This window comes from Morus notabilis, unplaced genomic scaffold (assembly GCF_000414095.1).
Source record: "Morus notabilis unplaced genomic scaffold, ASM41409v2 Scaffold2051, whole genome shotgun sequence".
Lineage (NCBI taxonomy): Eukaryota > Viridiplantae > Streptophyta > Magnoliopsida > Rosales > Moraceae > Morus > Morus notabilis.
The window spans coordinates 74,411-92,455 of NW_010359792.1; the positions used below are offsets into that span (position 1 = coordinate 74,411).

Sequence of the window (18,045 nt, forward strand, 5' to 3'; positions counted from 1 at the left end):
TGTAATTTATTGTAATTTGTAAGTGCTATTCTTTTAAAAAGCTTACCATTTTTTCTTTTGTTTAATATTATTATTGTTGTTGTTGTTGGATGAATTTTATTATAGGTGTTAAATCACCAAGCACATGAAACAATTAACAATCGAAGTATATTAGCAAAAAATTTGCAATGGAATTTTGGTCGAAGAGAGAGGCCGGAGAAGAAGGTGAGAAAGAGACCAATGACAAGAACTTGGCTTATGGGTCTCGCATTAGACAGCTTACCTAGCGCATTGTGGTTTGCTTATGCTGTGATGATGTCAGCCTTACGTTTATGAAAAGTTCTTAAAGTATCATTGGTGCTAAACACCACAATTAATAAAAGACGGATGTCATGCTAAATGACCCACCTTTTATAAGTGTGCCTGTATGGTGCTCAATATTACCACTCTTTTGACCCCAATCCTTGTAGCATTGTTTTACATTTATCCACGTGCGAAGCATGTAGCAAAGAAAATAATGCTCAAAAATTACAATTCTGAAAATTAATGTATTTTCTTTTAAAGTTAATAGCTCTATAATTAGTACCATATTAAGGGTGCTTGATTTTGTTTTGAGAAAATTATTGAACTTAACGTTAACGTTAAAAGTGCATGAGTTTAAATTTTTATTCTTTACTTTTAATTCATACCATTTTGACTAATACAGTATTGATTAAAAAGAGTATTAATCAAAAGTAAATGGTTAAAATCAAGACCCGTGCAATTTAAGGGGATATTTTTCTCCTTTTTCCTTTTGTTTTTGCTTGTTTTTAGAGATATTTCTACAAGTCTTGTAAGGTATGAAAATGAAAATGTTCTCTAAGTTGCGTATGGTTAGCAAATGCCTTGGAAACGAAAGTGATACAAAAAATGATGATAATAATTTCGCTAAGAAAATGGAAAATGATTAAAAGTTATTTTCACATTTTTGCTTTCATTTTTTAAGATATGTTTAACTTACTATACATATTTAAAAATATATCTAAACACAGTTTCAATATTTTCTTAGATTTAAAATAATTTATTAAAAAAATAAATTTCATACTCAAAACAAAATTATTTTTTTAAGGGAAAATTTTATTAATAAACAAATTACATACTTAGGGGTCGTTCGGAAGCTGTACTCAAACCCAAATCATGATTTCGCTATAGTATTTTTTTATCTCACAAAGAGTTAGAATTTCAAAATTAGTTTGAATTCTAAAATTTTTTTTCTCACAAAGTTCCCTCTAATGAACACAAATCATACTTTGAGTATGCATTCTAAATGAAATCTTAATAATAATCGCAAATGATCACTAACTACAAAGAAGTTTGACCCTGAACATTCACTGAATCTATCAAAACAAAAGTATTTAAAAACATATTTGCCCATTGTTTTTCTTTTTCTATCTTTATTTTCATTATCTATTTATCTACCTATTGATTACATATATAAAAGCAGGAAGTCCCCTTTTTCCCTATTCACTGGGTTATGTCTTTTGTGCTTTAATGCCTTTTTCTTTTGTAGTTTCTCTTAAATTTTTTAACCTTTTCTTTTTGAAATTTTATATTTCTTTAGATACTAATTTACTCATATTGAAATAATATTTCTCAAATACATTGAGCTTAATTTTTTAATTGATTTGTCCCAGTGAAAATTCTTTTTTTTAATAGTGGGAGTTCCTCTTCCGACTATTCATTTATATTCTTAAGTTATTTTGTCCTTTCTTTTTTTACTTTCTTTTACTTTTTTAAAACTTTTTCTTCTTAAAATTTGACGTTTCAAAATGTATTTATTAAAATACTTTTTCTTTTTGTTAATTTGTCTATAATGATATATTTTTGTCAAATTCTTATCCCGCTTAACTTTTTTAATTGATTTATCCCAATCAAAATCCGTTTCTCCTAAATATTCTTTATTAATATATATAATATTCAATTGAAACACACGTTTTTATTTAAACAATGCTTGTTAGTACATCTACTATGTTTTTTTTTTTTTTTAAACAATTCTTAATGTTTTAAATATGCTTTTTTATTAATTCTTCTAATATTCCCGATTGAAATAACTTTTTCAAATATGCCCTTCTTAAATAATTTTTCCTATAGTACTCAAAGTATTATAATTATTTTTTTAATGAGACATATAAATACGTATATCTTATTTAAACGTCTTTTTTTATTGTCCTCTAAAATATTATTTTATTATATATACTCATAAGTAAATTTTCTCTCTAATTTACTTTCACTAAATTATGTTTTTTTTTTAAAGAAAGTTATAACATACATTATTCATAATACAATATTCAAAGTCTGGATAAAAGTTTTGTGGTCGTCAAGTACAATCATGTTGGTGCAGTTTTTTTATTTTTCTTTTTCTTTTCTCCTGCAACTCTTCGGATATCGTTTATGTCCTGTGTGTGTTAGAAATTGTTCCTCCTTTTGCCCTTTATTTTTTTTCCCTTTAAATGTAATTATTTTTATTAAATGTGCCTCACTAAAATCCATTATCTATGATTTGCTTCTGAAATCCATCAACCTTTCTGTAGGGCTAAATCTTGGGCCTAAAGAGGCTTTTGAGTTGTAATACTTTGGAAATCTAATAGCCAATTGGAGACACTAGCTCAAAGAGATGACCCATTGCACCAGTTTTCTTGTCCAACAAAATTGTTTCTTCTAGTGCGTTTGGAAGGGAGATTCGTATCATGATTCGAACTATAGTTCGTGGTTCGCTATAATATTTTTTCTCACAAAAAATACACGTAAAATGAGAATAGTTCTGAATCATAATTCTAAATTCATGAACCAAATGTCTCCGATCATGACTCGAATTATTGACAATATTGTAAAAAATATTCCATTACTTTGCAATCACAAAAAATAAAAATAAAAACAAAAAATAAATTTATATAAAAATAAAAAAGGCTTTTGTTTCTTGGATGCTGGACCCTGCGCAGTTCGCCTCAATTCCTCAGAAAGACTACAATGAATTTCGATTCTTTGCAGTTAGTGTCTGTGAGCAAGTTTGGTGGACCAAAAACAAGGCCAGGCTAGAGGAGTTTCATTAGCGGCTATTGTGGGGGAATGGATGACCAAGGAAAGATCTTGACATTGAGAACTAATATAATAGAGCAATGTTCTGTTCTCGAGGCTCATCTTGGCAATGGAACACCTCTTTCTGGAGGTCGTATTGGAAGGAGATTGCAAACAAGCCATCCAGGGGTTGGGAGTGCTCTCTCATTCCGGAGTTTGAACATGTTTTATCGCTGTCCTTTATGTCTGTTGAGTGTTAGTGGATTCCCAGATGTTGTAATAGAGTTGCCCATGAGCATGCTAAATGGGATTATTTTAATATTTAAATTTAATTTAAGATTATGTTTATTTTTATTTTTTTAAAATTTATTTATATTTATCTCTTTTTTGAAATAGGATTATTAGTGATTGTTGTTTTTATTCATGCTTTTAATGATTAATGATATTGAGATTATTGGTTTCTCCCTTCTCACTTCTTGTTCTTCTTAATTTCCATCTCTCTTGATTCTTCTTCTCTAATTTGGTTCCGTTTCTCCTTATTGGTTCTGTTCTCTCTTTAAATTATATCTTTATTCCTCTATTCTACCCGGTCTTGCATCAATTGGTATCAGAGTGAAGTCGTTTCCTTTTACCAAAAATTATCCTTTTTTTTTTTTTTTTTTTTACATAAACCTACAAAAAAAACTAATAATAAATAAATCCGGTGGTAGCCACCCTCCATAGCTGCAACGTTTTGCTTTGCCGAATCTCTGAACCAGGATTGTGTGGTGGGGTGTTATTGCTATTGGGCTTATTGAAAAGAGTTTGCCGACCCATAAGTTGCAGACGAAAGCATATGCTGAAGACTTTGTACTTTTGCCTTCTGCCACGGGTATTTATTTCTTGGTTAAGGTAAATTCTTACCATTTGAAAATTTTTTCTATAATTTTATTAGTTGGTAATTTAATTATGTGTATTAGATTCATTTAAACAAAAAAAAAAAAAAAAATCATGAATTTTCAACCATATTACCGCTACTAGGACTCTTATTATAATGGACAATTCACCTGTACACTTGAAGATTACTATCAACAAACGGAAGATTATGTGCGAGTTATAAATTACACTGCTTATTTTCACACTTATATCTCAGTCAATGATATACATTGCAAACTTGTTGTTGATGAGAGTAGTGAGATTAATGTTGTGTCAACTAAATTTGTTAACAGTTTGAATCTTCAAACTGAGCCTCACCCTAAACCGTTTTGGGTATATTGGGAAGATAAAAGTTATTTTGCAATCACCCAAAGATATCTATTACCTCTTAAATTTGGTCTTTATGAGCAATATGTTTATTGTGATGTCCTTTCTATGGATGTTACTAATATTTTATTAGGACTTCCTCAGGTTGATGATCATGATGTGCGAATGCTGAAGGGAATCAATATGTTTTTCGACATAATAGGAAAACTTTGATTTTAAAACCTGCTAAACTAAAAGAAAAAGCCTATGTTTCTAAGCCTATTATCCATTCCCCAGTTTCTAATGAGCCAAACCCATCTATTAAGAGTATTGATGCAACTAACAAGGTTGTGACAGAAATATATTTATTGACACTCCTTGTCCCAAGCCTATTGTTGATAAGCCACCTCCTCTAAAAACGATTGAATCCTCTTCCTCCCAATTCGTTGTTGAAAGTGGATCTTATGCATGTTTATTTAAATCTTGTTCTAATTTGATTATGGAATTAATTTTCAATAAGGTAGAATTATTTTTCTAACCATGGTGATCAAAAGCCTCCAGTGCTCTTAATGTTTTCTCTACAGTTAGAATGTCTCCAAAATCAACTTGCAAGTATCGATGGCTCGTTTCAGAATCCAATATTAAGGCCGAGAAATTTTTTTGTTACTTCGTAATTCTTTCCAATTTAAAACTTGCCGGAGTAGAATTTCTTCGACCCGATGAAAATGATGACGAATTAATTTTTGATTATTTTAATATTTAAATTCAATTTAGGATTATATTTATCTTTTATTATTTTAAATTTATTTATATTTATCTCCTTTTTGGGACGGGATTAAGATTTTATTCTCTATAAAGAGATTAGTGATTATTATTTTTATTCAGACTTTTGATGATTAATGATATTGAGATTATTGGTTTCTTCTTTTTGAGTTCTTGTTCTTCTTGAATTTCTATTTCTCTCTGGATTATTCTTCTCTCTCCTTATTGGTTTTGTTCTCTCTCTAAATTCCATCTCTATTCTTCTATTCTACCGGTCCTGCATCAGCTTTATTCTCAGGCATGTCTGTTAGTTTTTCTGATCGGGAGGTTGCCCCCGTTGTGGCATCCCTTTTACCTTTGGAGTGTTAATAAATGATGCATTTTCGGGGAGAGAGAAGGGACACGAAAAACTTCAGAGTAAGCTCCACAGCTAAATGCGATTAGAATATCAACGTGTACTTCCAACTTTTGCAATTGCTAGTCAAGTTTTGGCCTATCAAAACACATGAAGATGGACATTATAACTGTAAGAAGCCCTTTTTTTTCAAGAGACTAATTTTAGGAAGCATACTAAATATCAAAGTAACAGAAAATTGATTTTTCATGCATTACATCGTGTCAAAGTCAAACTCAGATGCACCATCTTTTTTGGGTTAGTCTAGATCATAACACAACATTACATGAATGAACACCAAGGAAATTTGACAGCTTTCAAATGCAGGAATGTTGCAGCAAGTCTTAGGACCATTCAATCAGACTAGGGTATGCAACATCTCATTAAACCACTAACTAATCGAGATGATCTGCTTCCACCTTCCTCAGGGGCCTAGTGGAGCCTCATACCCCTGCCAAAACAAACAAACCCGACCTCATGAGCCAAGCAATCCAAACGCGCCAAGAACACATAATTACTCCTATTATTTACAGCGAAGGCACCTCCGACTTAGCATTACGGGTACGCAGTTTTTTAGACATTATTTTACCAACTCTAATTAGGATTAGTTGGATAATTCAATCTGAATCTAAGAATCAGAAACCAAAAATGTATACTCCCGTGTTTTAGCGTGTGCACATACATATCTTTAGCCGTTCTTCTATCTTTCAGCGTCAGCAACTTCTATATAGTCATTGTTGTGGGGTAAAACCTTAAACCCCACACGAGGCAATGGCTAGGCGCCACATGGCGCGATTAAAACATAAAATAATCGAGACATAAAGGTATGGAGTGACAGTAGAGCACACTTCACGGACGTCGACCCTTAACGATCAAACAACCACACTGAAGGGGTCGACTAGAGGGAACAAAGGTCACGTCACAGAGACGAATGCTTCAATGGCCATGAACGAAGATCACTTCCGAAGAGCTAAAAGCAACGAACCCATCCACGTCCAGACTGAAGTACAACTGTGCCAAGATTTGACGTGCATTAAATGCATACATAGTAGGTGGTGAAGCCGGAGGAGAAAGTCAGACAGGCTGGATGAAATCTCGGTGATCAGAAACTACTGTTCCGGAGTATGGTGAAGATATCACGGGATTTAATTAAATAATCGATAATTGGCAGAAATGACATGATGTATATATGCAGGGAGAATGGCCTGAGGGGGGTTTGGATTCATGAACACCTCTCTCCCCAGAACTTGTAATTTCTACCCAGAATAGTAAAAAACTCTCTTAGTGGACGTAGCTCTATATTGGAGTGAACCACTATAAATCCTCTATGTTGATCATATTTAAGCTCTTCAAAATCGTTGCCTTCAAGTCCCACCATTCGCCGAACGGATCTTGAGAATCAGTCCATCTAAACCAGTTCAAAGCTCGCCCTTCCATACACATGGAAGCCACCGCCACCTTATCCCGTTCCCGCACGTCATACACATCAAAATATTGCTCAGCTCGGAACAGCCACCCATAAGGGTCCTCACCGGAAAAGCTCGGCATCTCCACTCTCCTTTTCCCCTCTTCCCCGACCTTCCGGCCTCTAAAGCCGCTGTCCCCATTCCAAATCCCATGAGTGTCCTACCCTGGCCCACCTAGGTTCATCCTCGTTCTCCTCCTAAACTTTCCCAACTCGGCGGCCAGGAACCCCGCCAACTCTACTGCCATTCCTCGCTACTCCAAGGTCGAGTTGGTTACCCCATCGTGCCCCCATGGGTCCTCGATCGAGGTTGGGTTCCCGGTCTAGGCGTCCACCCCTTTCTCTCGGAGGTTCCCTGACTGGGTCGACATGGTGCTCCCAACCCAGATCCGGCGGCCAAACAGGACCGCGCCTCCTTCCTCTCTCGTCCAGGCCGCGTCTAACCACCCCCGTCGCCTTGCGCAACCATCGTCCAACCTCCGGACCTCCATCCCGTGGCGGCACGACCTCGTCTGCAACTGGGTCGGCGACAATCGGACCTCCGCGTCACAGATCGCCTGGATTCGGGCCATTTCGGTCACGCGGGACCACTTCCCCTTGCTCCAGCGCGTTCTCCGGCTGAGCTGGCCGGCGACCCATGAGATCTTCCAGCCGGCGCAATACCTCATGGACCCCACCGATCTGATTTCTCATCTCCTCCTTCAACCCACCGATTTCCTCCCAGATCTGCGGGATTTGCTTAGACGTCAGGGACTGCACCACTTCCTGCACCGCCGTCAGCCCCTTCTCTGCGGCAACCAGCCTCTCCGTCTCTGCCGGTTTGGGCGTCATGGATCGTACAGCTCTGATACCAGTTTGTAAGGAACCTGGTTAATCACAGCCAAACACACAACACTCACACACACAAATGCACAGCGAGAAGAGATTGAAAGGAATCATGGTAGCTTTTATTAAATTCAACCGGCAAACAACGATTACAGTAGACAATCCAACAAGATAAACCCGAAGATTTCGAGTACTCGGGAACTCCCAGCCACCGACGGTGGAAACAATACAGAGACAACCAAGGGAATTCGACACCCCTGCCTTAACCCTTTCCTACCCCCAAATACCATGATTCCTACTTGCCTTTGCCACGTCACCTGTCTAGCCACTTTCTGAAATTACTCCTTGGCCATCAACTCTAGTCTTTTTGTCACTCTTACCTCTCCTAGAGTAAACGTTTTTCAATATGGGTCAAACATACACCCTGAAGAAAAAGCTTGATGACTTGAAGGGAAAATAGGCTGAAGAACTCCCAAAGGTCTTATGGGCATAGAACGATTAGTCGAGCTACAACAGGCAAAACACATTTCTCTATGACATATGGAGTCGAGGCAGTGCTCACCATGAAAATTGAGACGCTGACATTAAGGACGGTTGCCTATGAGGACGACGCAAACGTCGAAGCAATGAATGGGGAAACTTGATCTGTTGGAAGAAAAATGGCTCGACTCCCAATACGACTCGCCGCTTACCAACAAAGGACAACCCGATACTACAACAAGAAGGTCAAATAAAGAAAGTTCATCTCGAGAGACTTGGTATTGAAAAGGGTCACTCAAAACACTAAACCTAAAAATACTGGCCCTCTAGGCCCAACATGAGAGGGACCCTATAGCATAAGAGAAATGCTACGCCCAGGAACTTACATTTTGGAAAGCCTCGCCGGCAAGAAGATTCAACATCCATGGAATGCAGAGCAACTAAAATTGTACTACCAATAATGTATGACAACTCTTACGCATTTTAGCTGTATTGCTTTGGCATTTTGATAGGATGAATGAAGCGTTAAAGCTTATTCATAACAGAGTTACTTGTGTTTAAAAAGACCACGAAGAGATCGACCCCTTGATAACATGTCTGCCCAAAAATTAAGGTTTTCAGCCAGACACGGGGGCCAGGAAGGGTCTACGGACCACAAAAAAAATGTTAAACATCAACCTCTTCTAGGAGAAGAGGCAATCACTTGATAGATTTTAAGGAATCTACCAAAGTGTTAACCCTAAGGGGCATTTAAAACGTCGACTTCTCTAAGGAGAAGAGGCGGTCGCTTGACAGATTTTAAGAAATCTGCTAAAGCGTTAGCCTTAAGGGGTATTTAAAACACCGACATCTCCAAGGAGAAAAGGCAATTACTTGGCAAATTTTAAGGAATCTGCTAAAACACAAGCCCTAAGAGGCACTAAAGACAGAAGGAAGATCTCAACATAAGGGAAATAGGTTTGCATTATATTAATAATGAAAAATATACAAACTGGTGGGCTAAGAACCCATTGTCTCAAAAAAAAAACAAAAACAAAAACACAAATATATACAAGGAGAAGGCTCTCAATCCTCGCCGCCACCAGCTAAACCATCTCCGTTGCCAAGCTGAGAAGAACCATCGCCGTCAACAGGAGGAGGAGGAGCATACAGGAAGCTCAAGTCCCACTCAGGGGGTGATGCTGTTTGATCTGCTCCATTATTTGTGCCCCGGCAGACTGAAGATCATTGGTTTGGATTTTAGTAAGCTCCTCAGAAAGCATGAACTCATCGACTATTTCTTCGCGCTTGGCGGCGAATTCTTCTGAGTTTCAGGTATTCTCAACCGCCGCGAGCTCGGCTACTCTCTTCCCCCTCTCGTAGCCTTCGATCTTCCTCTCGGCGAGATACTTTTCCTTGGCCTCGGCCACCTGTTTCTCGATACCCTCCGCGCGTTTGGTAGCCTCTTCGGCCTGAACCTTTAACCGGTCCAGTTCCTCCTGGAGGCTCGCCAATTTTGTCATGGCCACGTCCTTCTCCTCGGTGAGAGTCGAACACTTGAACTTTTCAACGTCGATGAAAGATGTGAGGCTCACCTCAATGCGGTCAATCTCATTACCACGTTCCTCAACCTTGACCAAGTCTATAAGGTTGAGGACGGCGAGGACAAGACCCTGAAAATAGAAGATCAGAAGTTAAAAATGAATGACGAACATACATTAGATAGAAAATAAATGGTCGACGCTTATGTGGATCTGAAAATATATTTGCTTGCACTGACGGTCGATCAAAGATGATCGGGTGGTGGCGACCTAATGCTTGTCAAAAAATGACTCGTAAAGAGCCTGAAAGACTAAAGAAAAGCGACGAGGGAGATCCAGCATCGCGTCAACCTAGACGATAGAGACATCCTAGACCTGGAAGTTTGGGTCCATAATCTTCACCGCCGGAAGGAGGCGATCCTTGGGGGGGAGGAGGAACCTCAAACATGTCGGGGATATGGGAACCACCGGCGTCCAAGTTCCCCGATCACCCGCACCTCCTCCTGGCAGACCCTCTTCTACGCTAATGTCCTCGACGTGGAACCAGAGACCCCCTCAGAAGGCCTCTCGGGGCCAAAGAGGAAGTACCAACGCTGGCCTTCCCCTTCGACTTGGATCGGCCGCTAGAAGGGAGCTGGAGGTTTAAAGAAGTCATTTCTGTACACAAACAAAAAAAGTTAGCAAAAAAAAAAAAAAGGGGAAAAAAGGGGTCGACCTGGCATTATAGCGAAAAGGAGGTCGAGTCCAAAAGATTTACCTGCTGCGTTGAGGTGAAAAAATTTTTAGACGGCTTGGAGATTTGCAAGATCAGGAAGGGAAATCAGCAGCCCTGACTCCCTAAGGTTGGCTTCGGTTAAGAGAACATTAATATGGCATTCGTTCTCGAGAATTTCAAAGGTTGCAAGAACCCTCGCCCTCCTATTCCCAATTAGCTTCGGCCGGTCGTGAGAGACTGCACATTGAGGTAATATTCAACGTTATAAAAAAGGAAGAGAGAGGAGAAGAAAAATTTTTACTATAACATATAGTTCTCACTTAATCTCCCAAACGACGTTGACACTCTCCGGCGTTGTGGCATACAGTCGTCGGGATGAAAATTAAAGGGTCCCCTGACCATGAAAAACATGGGCTTCCAGCCATGGGAAAAAGAAGAAATGCTCTGGATTAGTTTTCCTAAAAAGGGCTTCAATCACCCGTGACTACCCAAAAAAAACACCTTTCGCACTTTGTGACGTGGCTTAACTTGTATATATACATAAACTCGTCCAGGGGCAGCTCCACATCAAACTGCTGGATCCATAGGACCCATGCACCGGCGAAGCAGTACCAAAAGTTCGACGCTAGCTGGGCATGAGAGATGCCATGGTAGTGGCAAAAATCCTTCACAAATGGATGGACTGGTAATGTCATCCTTGCGGTAAAGGCCCAAGTATATACTAAAAGATACCCAGGAAGGGGAAGGCTAGACCTAAAGTTCTCGTTCGGGAGAAGGTACTCAAACTATCTCCCGTCTATGCACCCGTCTCTGAACGCCCGAACGATGTCTCAGTTCTGTGTCTTCGGTGCTGTCACATCTGCAGTAAATGAAGGCATGTCCGGGTCCCCGCTCATGACGGCCAAAGGAGCAGCGATGAGGGAGGCGACGACCCCATGCAACGTTCCCCCTTCCAAAGGAACCTCCCCATTGTCATCACCTTCGACCATGTCGACACTGTCAGCATCGTCCCTTGGATTGGCCACATAGTCAGCAACCTCCCTTAAGATGGAGTTGTCACCCGATGAGGAAGAGGTCCACGAACGTTCAGCAGTGGAAGGAGAGTCCGGCCTCACAGTAGATGAAGAAGGACCCTCTCGACGACTAGATGGTTTGGGAGCCATTGTTCTGGTATAACATAAAAGAGAAGAAAAATGAGGAGCTAAGTTAAAATCCTAAGTCGAGAGGGTAAAGGGAAACAAGAAGATGACGATCGTTTAAGACCACTAGTTGCTACCAAAGGCATGCGAGCGCCGACGGCTCATCAAGCCGTCGATCATTCACAAGAAAATGAACGACGAACGTTCATACTGAACCTAGATTTCACAGCCAAACACCCCAAATCCAGAACCTAAAACTCTCTACAGTCGGCCCATAACCGAGAAAACTAGCCTATGAGAGTCTAGATATACATGAAGTAGGTTTTTAACTTCCTAAGTGTCTATTTCAAGCCTAAATCATGCAATAATCCAACAGGAACCAAGCAAGGAAAGCCAAAAATACACAGAGAAAGAACTACACAGAAACGAGATTACAATGAGGAGACTTACCTGAGACTTGAAAGATGACGAAATCTAAAGCTTGACTGGAGAGGACCTCGCGAAACACCGAAGAAAAAGAAAGAAATCGAATTGAGGGTTTTGGAAAAATCTGGGCAGAGACACGGCGGCTTTCAGAAATTTAGATGGAAATGGCTTTGGTTTGAAACAGCCTTATAAAGGGGAACAAACTCTCGACTCCTGACCATTAGATGGAATCCTAGTGAATCCAATGACAGAGGCAAACAATCGAGATCGAATTGTAGAAACAAGGGCGGGAAACTAGAGAGACGCAATCTGACAGTTCAAAATTCCATATTCAAAATGGGAAACGTCAGTGAAATGATAAGTTGAATCGACGTGACTGTTAGCCTTCCCAAGAAGCCGCCTTAATGTTAGTCATTATTGCCTAGGGGTGCCAACTGGCACCACCTTTGACAGGTCATCAACCATGCAAAGGCTTCAAACATGGATTGCCTGTGAAGGTCAACGCAACCTGAGAGGTGGCCTCGACCTGGGGGCAAATGTTGTGGGGTAAAACCTTAAACTCCACACGAGACAATGGTTGGACACCACGTTAATCGAGACATAACGGTACAGAGTGACAGTAGAGCGCACTTCATGGACATCGACCCTTAACGATCAAACAACCCCGCTGAAGGGGTCAACTAGAGGAAACAAAGGTCACGCCATGGAGACGAATGCTTCACTGGCCATGAACGAAGATCGCTTCCAAAGAGCTTAAGGCGACGAAACCACCCATGTCCAGATTGAAGTACAACTGTGCCAAGATTTGACGTGCATTAAATGCATACAGAGTAGGTGGTGAAGCCGATGGAGAAAGTCAGGCAGACTGGCTGAAATCTCGGTGATCAGAGACTACTGTTCCGGAATATGTTGAAGATATCACGAGATTTAATTAAATAATTGATAATTGACAGAAATGACATGATGTATATATGCAGGGAGAATGGCTTGAGAGGGGTTCGAATTCATGAACACCTCTCTCCCCAAAACTTGTAATTTCTGCCTAGAATAGTAAGAAACTCTCTCAATGGACGTAGCTCTATATTGGAGTAAACCACTATAAATCCTCTGTGTTGATCTTATTTAAGTTCTTCTTATTCACGTTTAGAGTCATTTAATCCGTGCACAAATCAAAAAAACTTGTTATTAATTTGTTGACTAATTTTTACCGTCAACGGTCGTCAATGTACAATATCAAGTTCATGAACAAAGAACTTCAAAAGTAATGAGACAAGTAACATTCAAGTCAAATACTCCAAAAACAAGTTCTTGCACCAAATGCCTCACTCCTACTACCAAGAAAAATGCGTGTTTCTTTTTAAGCTTCATATTGCAAACATTGTTAAATAACTAAGCTAATTCAACGAAGACCTAGCTAGATGCTGCAGGAATCAGTGAATGCATATTTCATAGAGGCAACCAAAACCTTGCAACCATGAAACCAACAATTAGAAACCGAAAAAAGAAAATCCCTATTATTCTTTTAGTGTGTTTGTGTATATAAATGTTGTATCAACTACTACTATATGGTAATCAATGCACAACTTCAAGTTCATCAAAAGAACTTCAAAAAAAAGTTTTAAGAAAAAGTGTTATTCAATTTCCAAGCTGACCCAGAAATTTGAATAGTCGAATGAAAACAGATCAAGTATTGGTGGGCTTGAAAGTATAAGGCTGTGGAAGAACCAACGGACCTCTTCTCGTGTCTCTATCATCCAGAAGCCTCTGAACCCTTATGTTCCTACAGTACTGTCTATCGAAATGGTTCACCTACCAATTACAACAACAAAATCCCATAAGCCAAAACCACAAACATTTCAGACAAAAAGAATTCAAAACCAAATTAGCAAATCAATAGCACCCAAAAAAAAGAAAAAAAACAATAACCCAAAACCATAAACGTTTCAGAGTAAAATAATCAAAACCCAAATAAGCAAATCAAGAGCACCCAAAAAAAAATTCAGAGCAAAAGAATTAAAACCCAAATAAGAAAATCAAGAATGGGATTCAATTTTACCCAAGAGGAACGGCAAAGTTTAACATATTCAGCCCTCGAAGCATTGCATTCCGATGGGTATAAGAGCCCCACCGGCGTGATTTCGGTGGGTTTCTTGACCGATTCCTTCTCCAAACAAGCGTAGAAAGCATCGCGAGCCTTAAGGGAAGGGAAAAAAAATTCAAATTGCAAAATTCAAGAAAAAAATCCAGATTTAATTCATCGAAGAGTATTTGAAAAAGGCCATGACAATGGAAATAAAGAAGAGAGTAGAAATCAAGGAAAAAGAAAGACCTTATAGCAAGCTTGTCTGGCTTCGGAGAGGACGTCAGTGTGGACCTCAGTGGGGTTTCGTGAGGCGTAAGTTTCCTTAGACATGGCCTTTTCTTAGCTGCCAAATATAAGAGAAGAGGAGAGCAGCTCTGAAATCTCCGAGACTTCAGTAGTTACTGTGCTTTTCGTTTTGCAGATTCGAGCTTGAAGATGAAGTAATGGGCCTCGTATGGGCTTTGTGGTAGAGGCCCATTAGCCCAATAATTATTTGGCCCATCGCCCATATCTATACATGAGTGGTTTTAATGATTAATATTTATTAATCAATAAGTTGCGGAGGAAGGTAAGGGCCGGAGGAGCATATTGTCACAATCCGCAAATTCTTGTCCCATTTTAAGTGTTAAAAGGGTTGCAAGAAGACTCTAAGATTCTCTAAAATGTTCTACTATTGTTTACCATATGGAATATTCTAGATAATTTTAGAGAAGTATAGACTTTAGGAGAACTTTGGAGTTCTCTAGACCCTTGTGGATGATTCTTAATAGAGTAGTTATTTGTGGAATACTCTAGAAACTTGTAGATATGTCCACCTTGTGTATAATTCTTTAGAGAGTTCTAGACTAGATAGTGGTCTATAGAATTCTAGAATGTTCATAGAAGGGTCCCCTTGGCCTATAAATAAGGGGAACCTCCTCATTTGTGGACTAAGTTCCAAAATAGCCTTGTAAAGTTCTCTTCTAATAATACAACTTTACTTGTCTACTCTTTGCCTGCCTTCGTGAGTTTGAGTAAATTAGGCTTTCTTAGCATTTAAGTGAGTGCTAAGGCCGCACGTTTGCTTACTTGAAGAGTAAGAGCGTGACAATATGCCCCCTTAAATTTTTTATATTTAATTTTAGCATATGTTTTCTCAAAACGTTTTCGTATGTGCCTCTTTATCAATAAAAATTTTAAATATATCCCTGCAAATTCAATCTCAATTTTTTTTCTATTATTTTTTTGATCTTTTCCTATTAAATTTTATATTATCTAATTGAACTTTTTTCTCTAATTTAATTTTATGAAAATAGTTTTTCATTCGAATTGGTCCTTTTATAATTTAAACTATATTAAAAATGACCCATTAAAATATCTTTTCTCAAATGTGCCCTAATACTCAAAAGATTTTTTTCCTTTTGGCACTCACAACTACTAGTTTCTCATACGTATTATGTACCTCCTTAATAATTGTTTCCATCTCATTTACTTACTAAAGTCTTTTTTACTCAAATATATTCAATAATTTATACATAGATACTATTCATCCAAAAATATTAGGAGTTGATTTTATTAGCATTTTTCACGTGCTTAGTTTATGCCTCCTGAATCAAAACCCTGACTCCGCCACTAGGTATTGTTGTTTTAACCGTGAGATATTAATTTGACGAGTATAATAAATTAAGTAGTTGACTAAAAAATTTATGGCAATTAATCAAATTGGATTGTTATCATGCCAAATCATCGAATTTTTATATTTATTAGATAACCACTATGGATTCATAACTATTAAAAACTCATCCATATATTTATATCTACTGAGAATGCGTTTTGAGGAGGGTTTGGGTGATGAAACGTTCCCCTTTTTTTATGTTTCTTTTTTTTCTTTTCTTTTTTAGGCCTTTTTAAATTTTTTCTTTTGTTTCCCTTCTTTTTCCTCCTTTATATTTTTCTTATTGCATATTTTAATCTTTTAAATACTTTTTTATAGTTATTTAAAATATTATTTTTTAATTACATTGCTAAATAAATTTATTATCAAATTGTGTGCCTATATAAACATTTTTTGTCTGTAATTCTTATAAATTTTAATTTTAGTTGCGGAACATTTCACACTCTAATAAAGTGTGCGAAATATTTCACACAAATTTTTCTTTAAAGTTTTTTGTTTTTTGTCTTTTTTTTCCGGTCATTTATTTTAGATCTTTTTCCCCTTATTTTTGTCTATTTCTTTTATCCATTTTTCTTTCTGCCTTTTTTTCCTCAATAATTTGTATAATTATTGTTTTAAATGAGTCAAGCAAAAGAGTGTTTTTAACTAGCATATATATAAAAAGACATAGGCATAACTCCTTTAATTGACATTAATTAAAGATTCAATAATTTACTCTTCCACCAAACACTACTGTTGCTCATGTTCCATGAGAACATATATCCGCAGCCAAAGAAGGAAAGTATGTTTCTTTAGCTAGGTGGGCTAATTCATTCGTTTCGCTTGTTCAAGTTGAGAAATTTGAATTAAAAAGTAAATTAATGTGATAAAAAATATTGTAGTAGAAAAAGTTAAATTCAAAATTTTATTAGAGAAAACACTATAACAAAAACTTAAATTGTAAATCAAACAAACAAAACAAGCAGGGCCAAAATTGCAAACTTTACTGGTTATGTTTCACTTGGGATGGTAGGCACTATTGTCACATGTTGTTCAATGAGCTTGTTCGATAAATAACCTTTTATTCATTTTTTTTTTAAAGAAGGAAAGTGTGTACGTTAATTTTTTTTGCAGGAGTTTTGTGGTAGTTCTCTCTATCGGTAGTCTCAATTTTTGACTATTAGATCTGGTCAAAATCACATCACATTAAAAACGTATACAAACTAGAGAGATTCTGATACAGATCTGACGGCTGAAAAATAAGAGACTACCGTTAGTTAGGAAGCATAAACTAAAAATGTTAAAAATGATAAAAGTGTAATAAATTCAACTCCTAATACTTTTAATCGGTCTATTTTTTTCTTTTATTTTGACATACTATTAACTAGTTGGAAACTTGTTATGCGCGTGCATTTGATAAGTTTATTAAACTTCTTGATGTGTGAATTCAAATTTTGAAGAGTTTATTTTTTTTTAATTTGAATTTATTACTCTCTTAAGAGTTAGTTTAATAAAAAAATTATATTTGAGTAAAATGGACTAAAATGCATGTTTCAAACAAATTATGTGTTTGGATGAATAGTATATATGCATAGACAAGTAAAATATATTTGAACAATAAAGATTTTAGCAAGTAAATTAGATAAAAAATTTATTTAAGGGGTACATAATACGTATTAAAAAATACTAGTTGAGAGTGACACAAGAAAAAAAAAAGATGTTTAAGTATGCATGAACATAAAAAACTTCAACAAGGTCAAATTAGAGAAAATATGTTTATGAGAAAATAATAATTGAGAAGGTTATTTAAAAAAAAAAAAAAAAACCTATATTAGGGACACATTTGAGAAATATCATTTTAGTGGGTCATTTAAAACTTTTTTCTATAAGGCTCACTTTTGATATAATAAAGATTATATGAAATTTATTTTTTAAAAGGGACCATTTTGAAAGAAAAAAGTTTTCATAAGAGTAAAATAGAAAAAATATCACTTTGGTACATTTGAATTCATAAGATTTAATAGGAAAATACCAAAAGAACACCAAGAAAAAAAAAAGCAACAACGAAAAACTAATAATTGAGATTGGATTTTGTGAAAATATATTTGAAATTTTTGTTAATAGAGGGGCATATATGAAAAAATTTTGAAAAAACTATAAGCTAAAAGTGAAAAATCAAAAATGGAGGGGAGCATATTGAGATTGGATTTTGTGAAAATATATTTGAAATTTTTATTAATAGAAGGGCATATATGAAAAAATTTTGAAAAATCTATAAGCTAAAAGTGAAAAATCAAAAAATGGATGGGATCATATTGAGATTGGATTTTGTGAAAATATATTTGATAA

General features: G+C 36.9%; 2 protein-coding genes across 4 annotated transcripts; both read right to left on the bottom strand.

The window, feature by feature from the left end:
* Window positions 1-5,627: 5,627 nt before the first annotated feature.
* On the bottom strand, window positions 5,628-14,458 carry LOC21386495. 3 transcript variants are annotated; one of them, XM_024163604.1, is made up of 4 exons: window positions 14,310-14,458; window positions 14,037-14,174; window positions 13,714-13,789; window positions 5,628-5,861 (listed from the first exon to the last, which is right to left on the bottom strand). In XM_024163604.1, the coding sequence occupies exons 1-4, from the start codon at window positions 14,391-14,393 to the stop codon at window positions 5,854-5,856; spliced, it is 306 nt and encodes a 101-aa protein (XP_024019372.1). In that variant the 5' UTR covers window positions 14,394-14,458; the 3' UTR covers window positions 5,628-5,853. The 3 variants fall into 3 exon arrangements, with proteins under 3 accessions (XP_024019372.1, XP_024019371.1, XP_010093340.1); XM_024163603.1 differs by lacking the exon at window positions 5,628-5,861 and adding an exon at window positions 10,458-10,652; XM_010095038.2 differs by lacking the exon at window positions 5,628-5,861 and having other exon boundaries at window positions 13,496-13,789.
* On the bottom strand, window positions 9,183-10,170 carry LOC112091003. The gene is made up of 2 exons (XM_024163605.1): window positions 10,076-10,170; window positions 9,183-9,832 (listed from the first exon to the last, which is right to left on the bottom strand). Exons 1-2 carry the CDS (start codon window positions 10,091-10,093, stop codon window positions 9,491-9,493), a joined length of 360 nt encoding a protein of 119 aa, XP_024019373.1. The 5' UTR covers window positions 10,094-10,170; the 3' UTR covers window positions 9,183-9,490.
* Window positions 14,459-18,045: the final 3,587 nt, after the last annotated feature.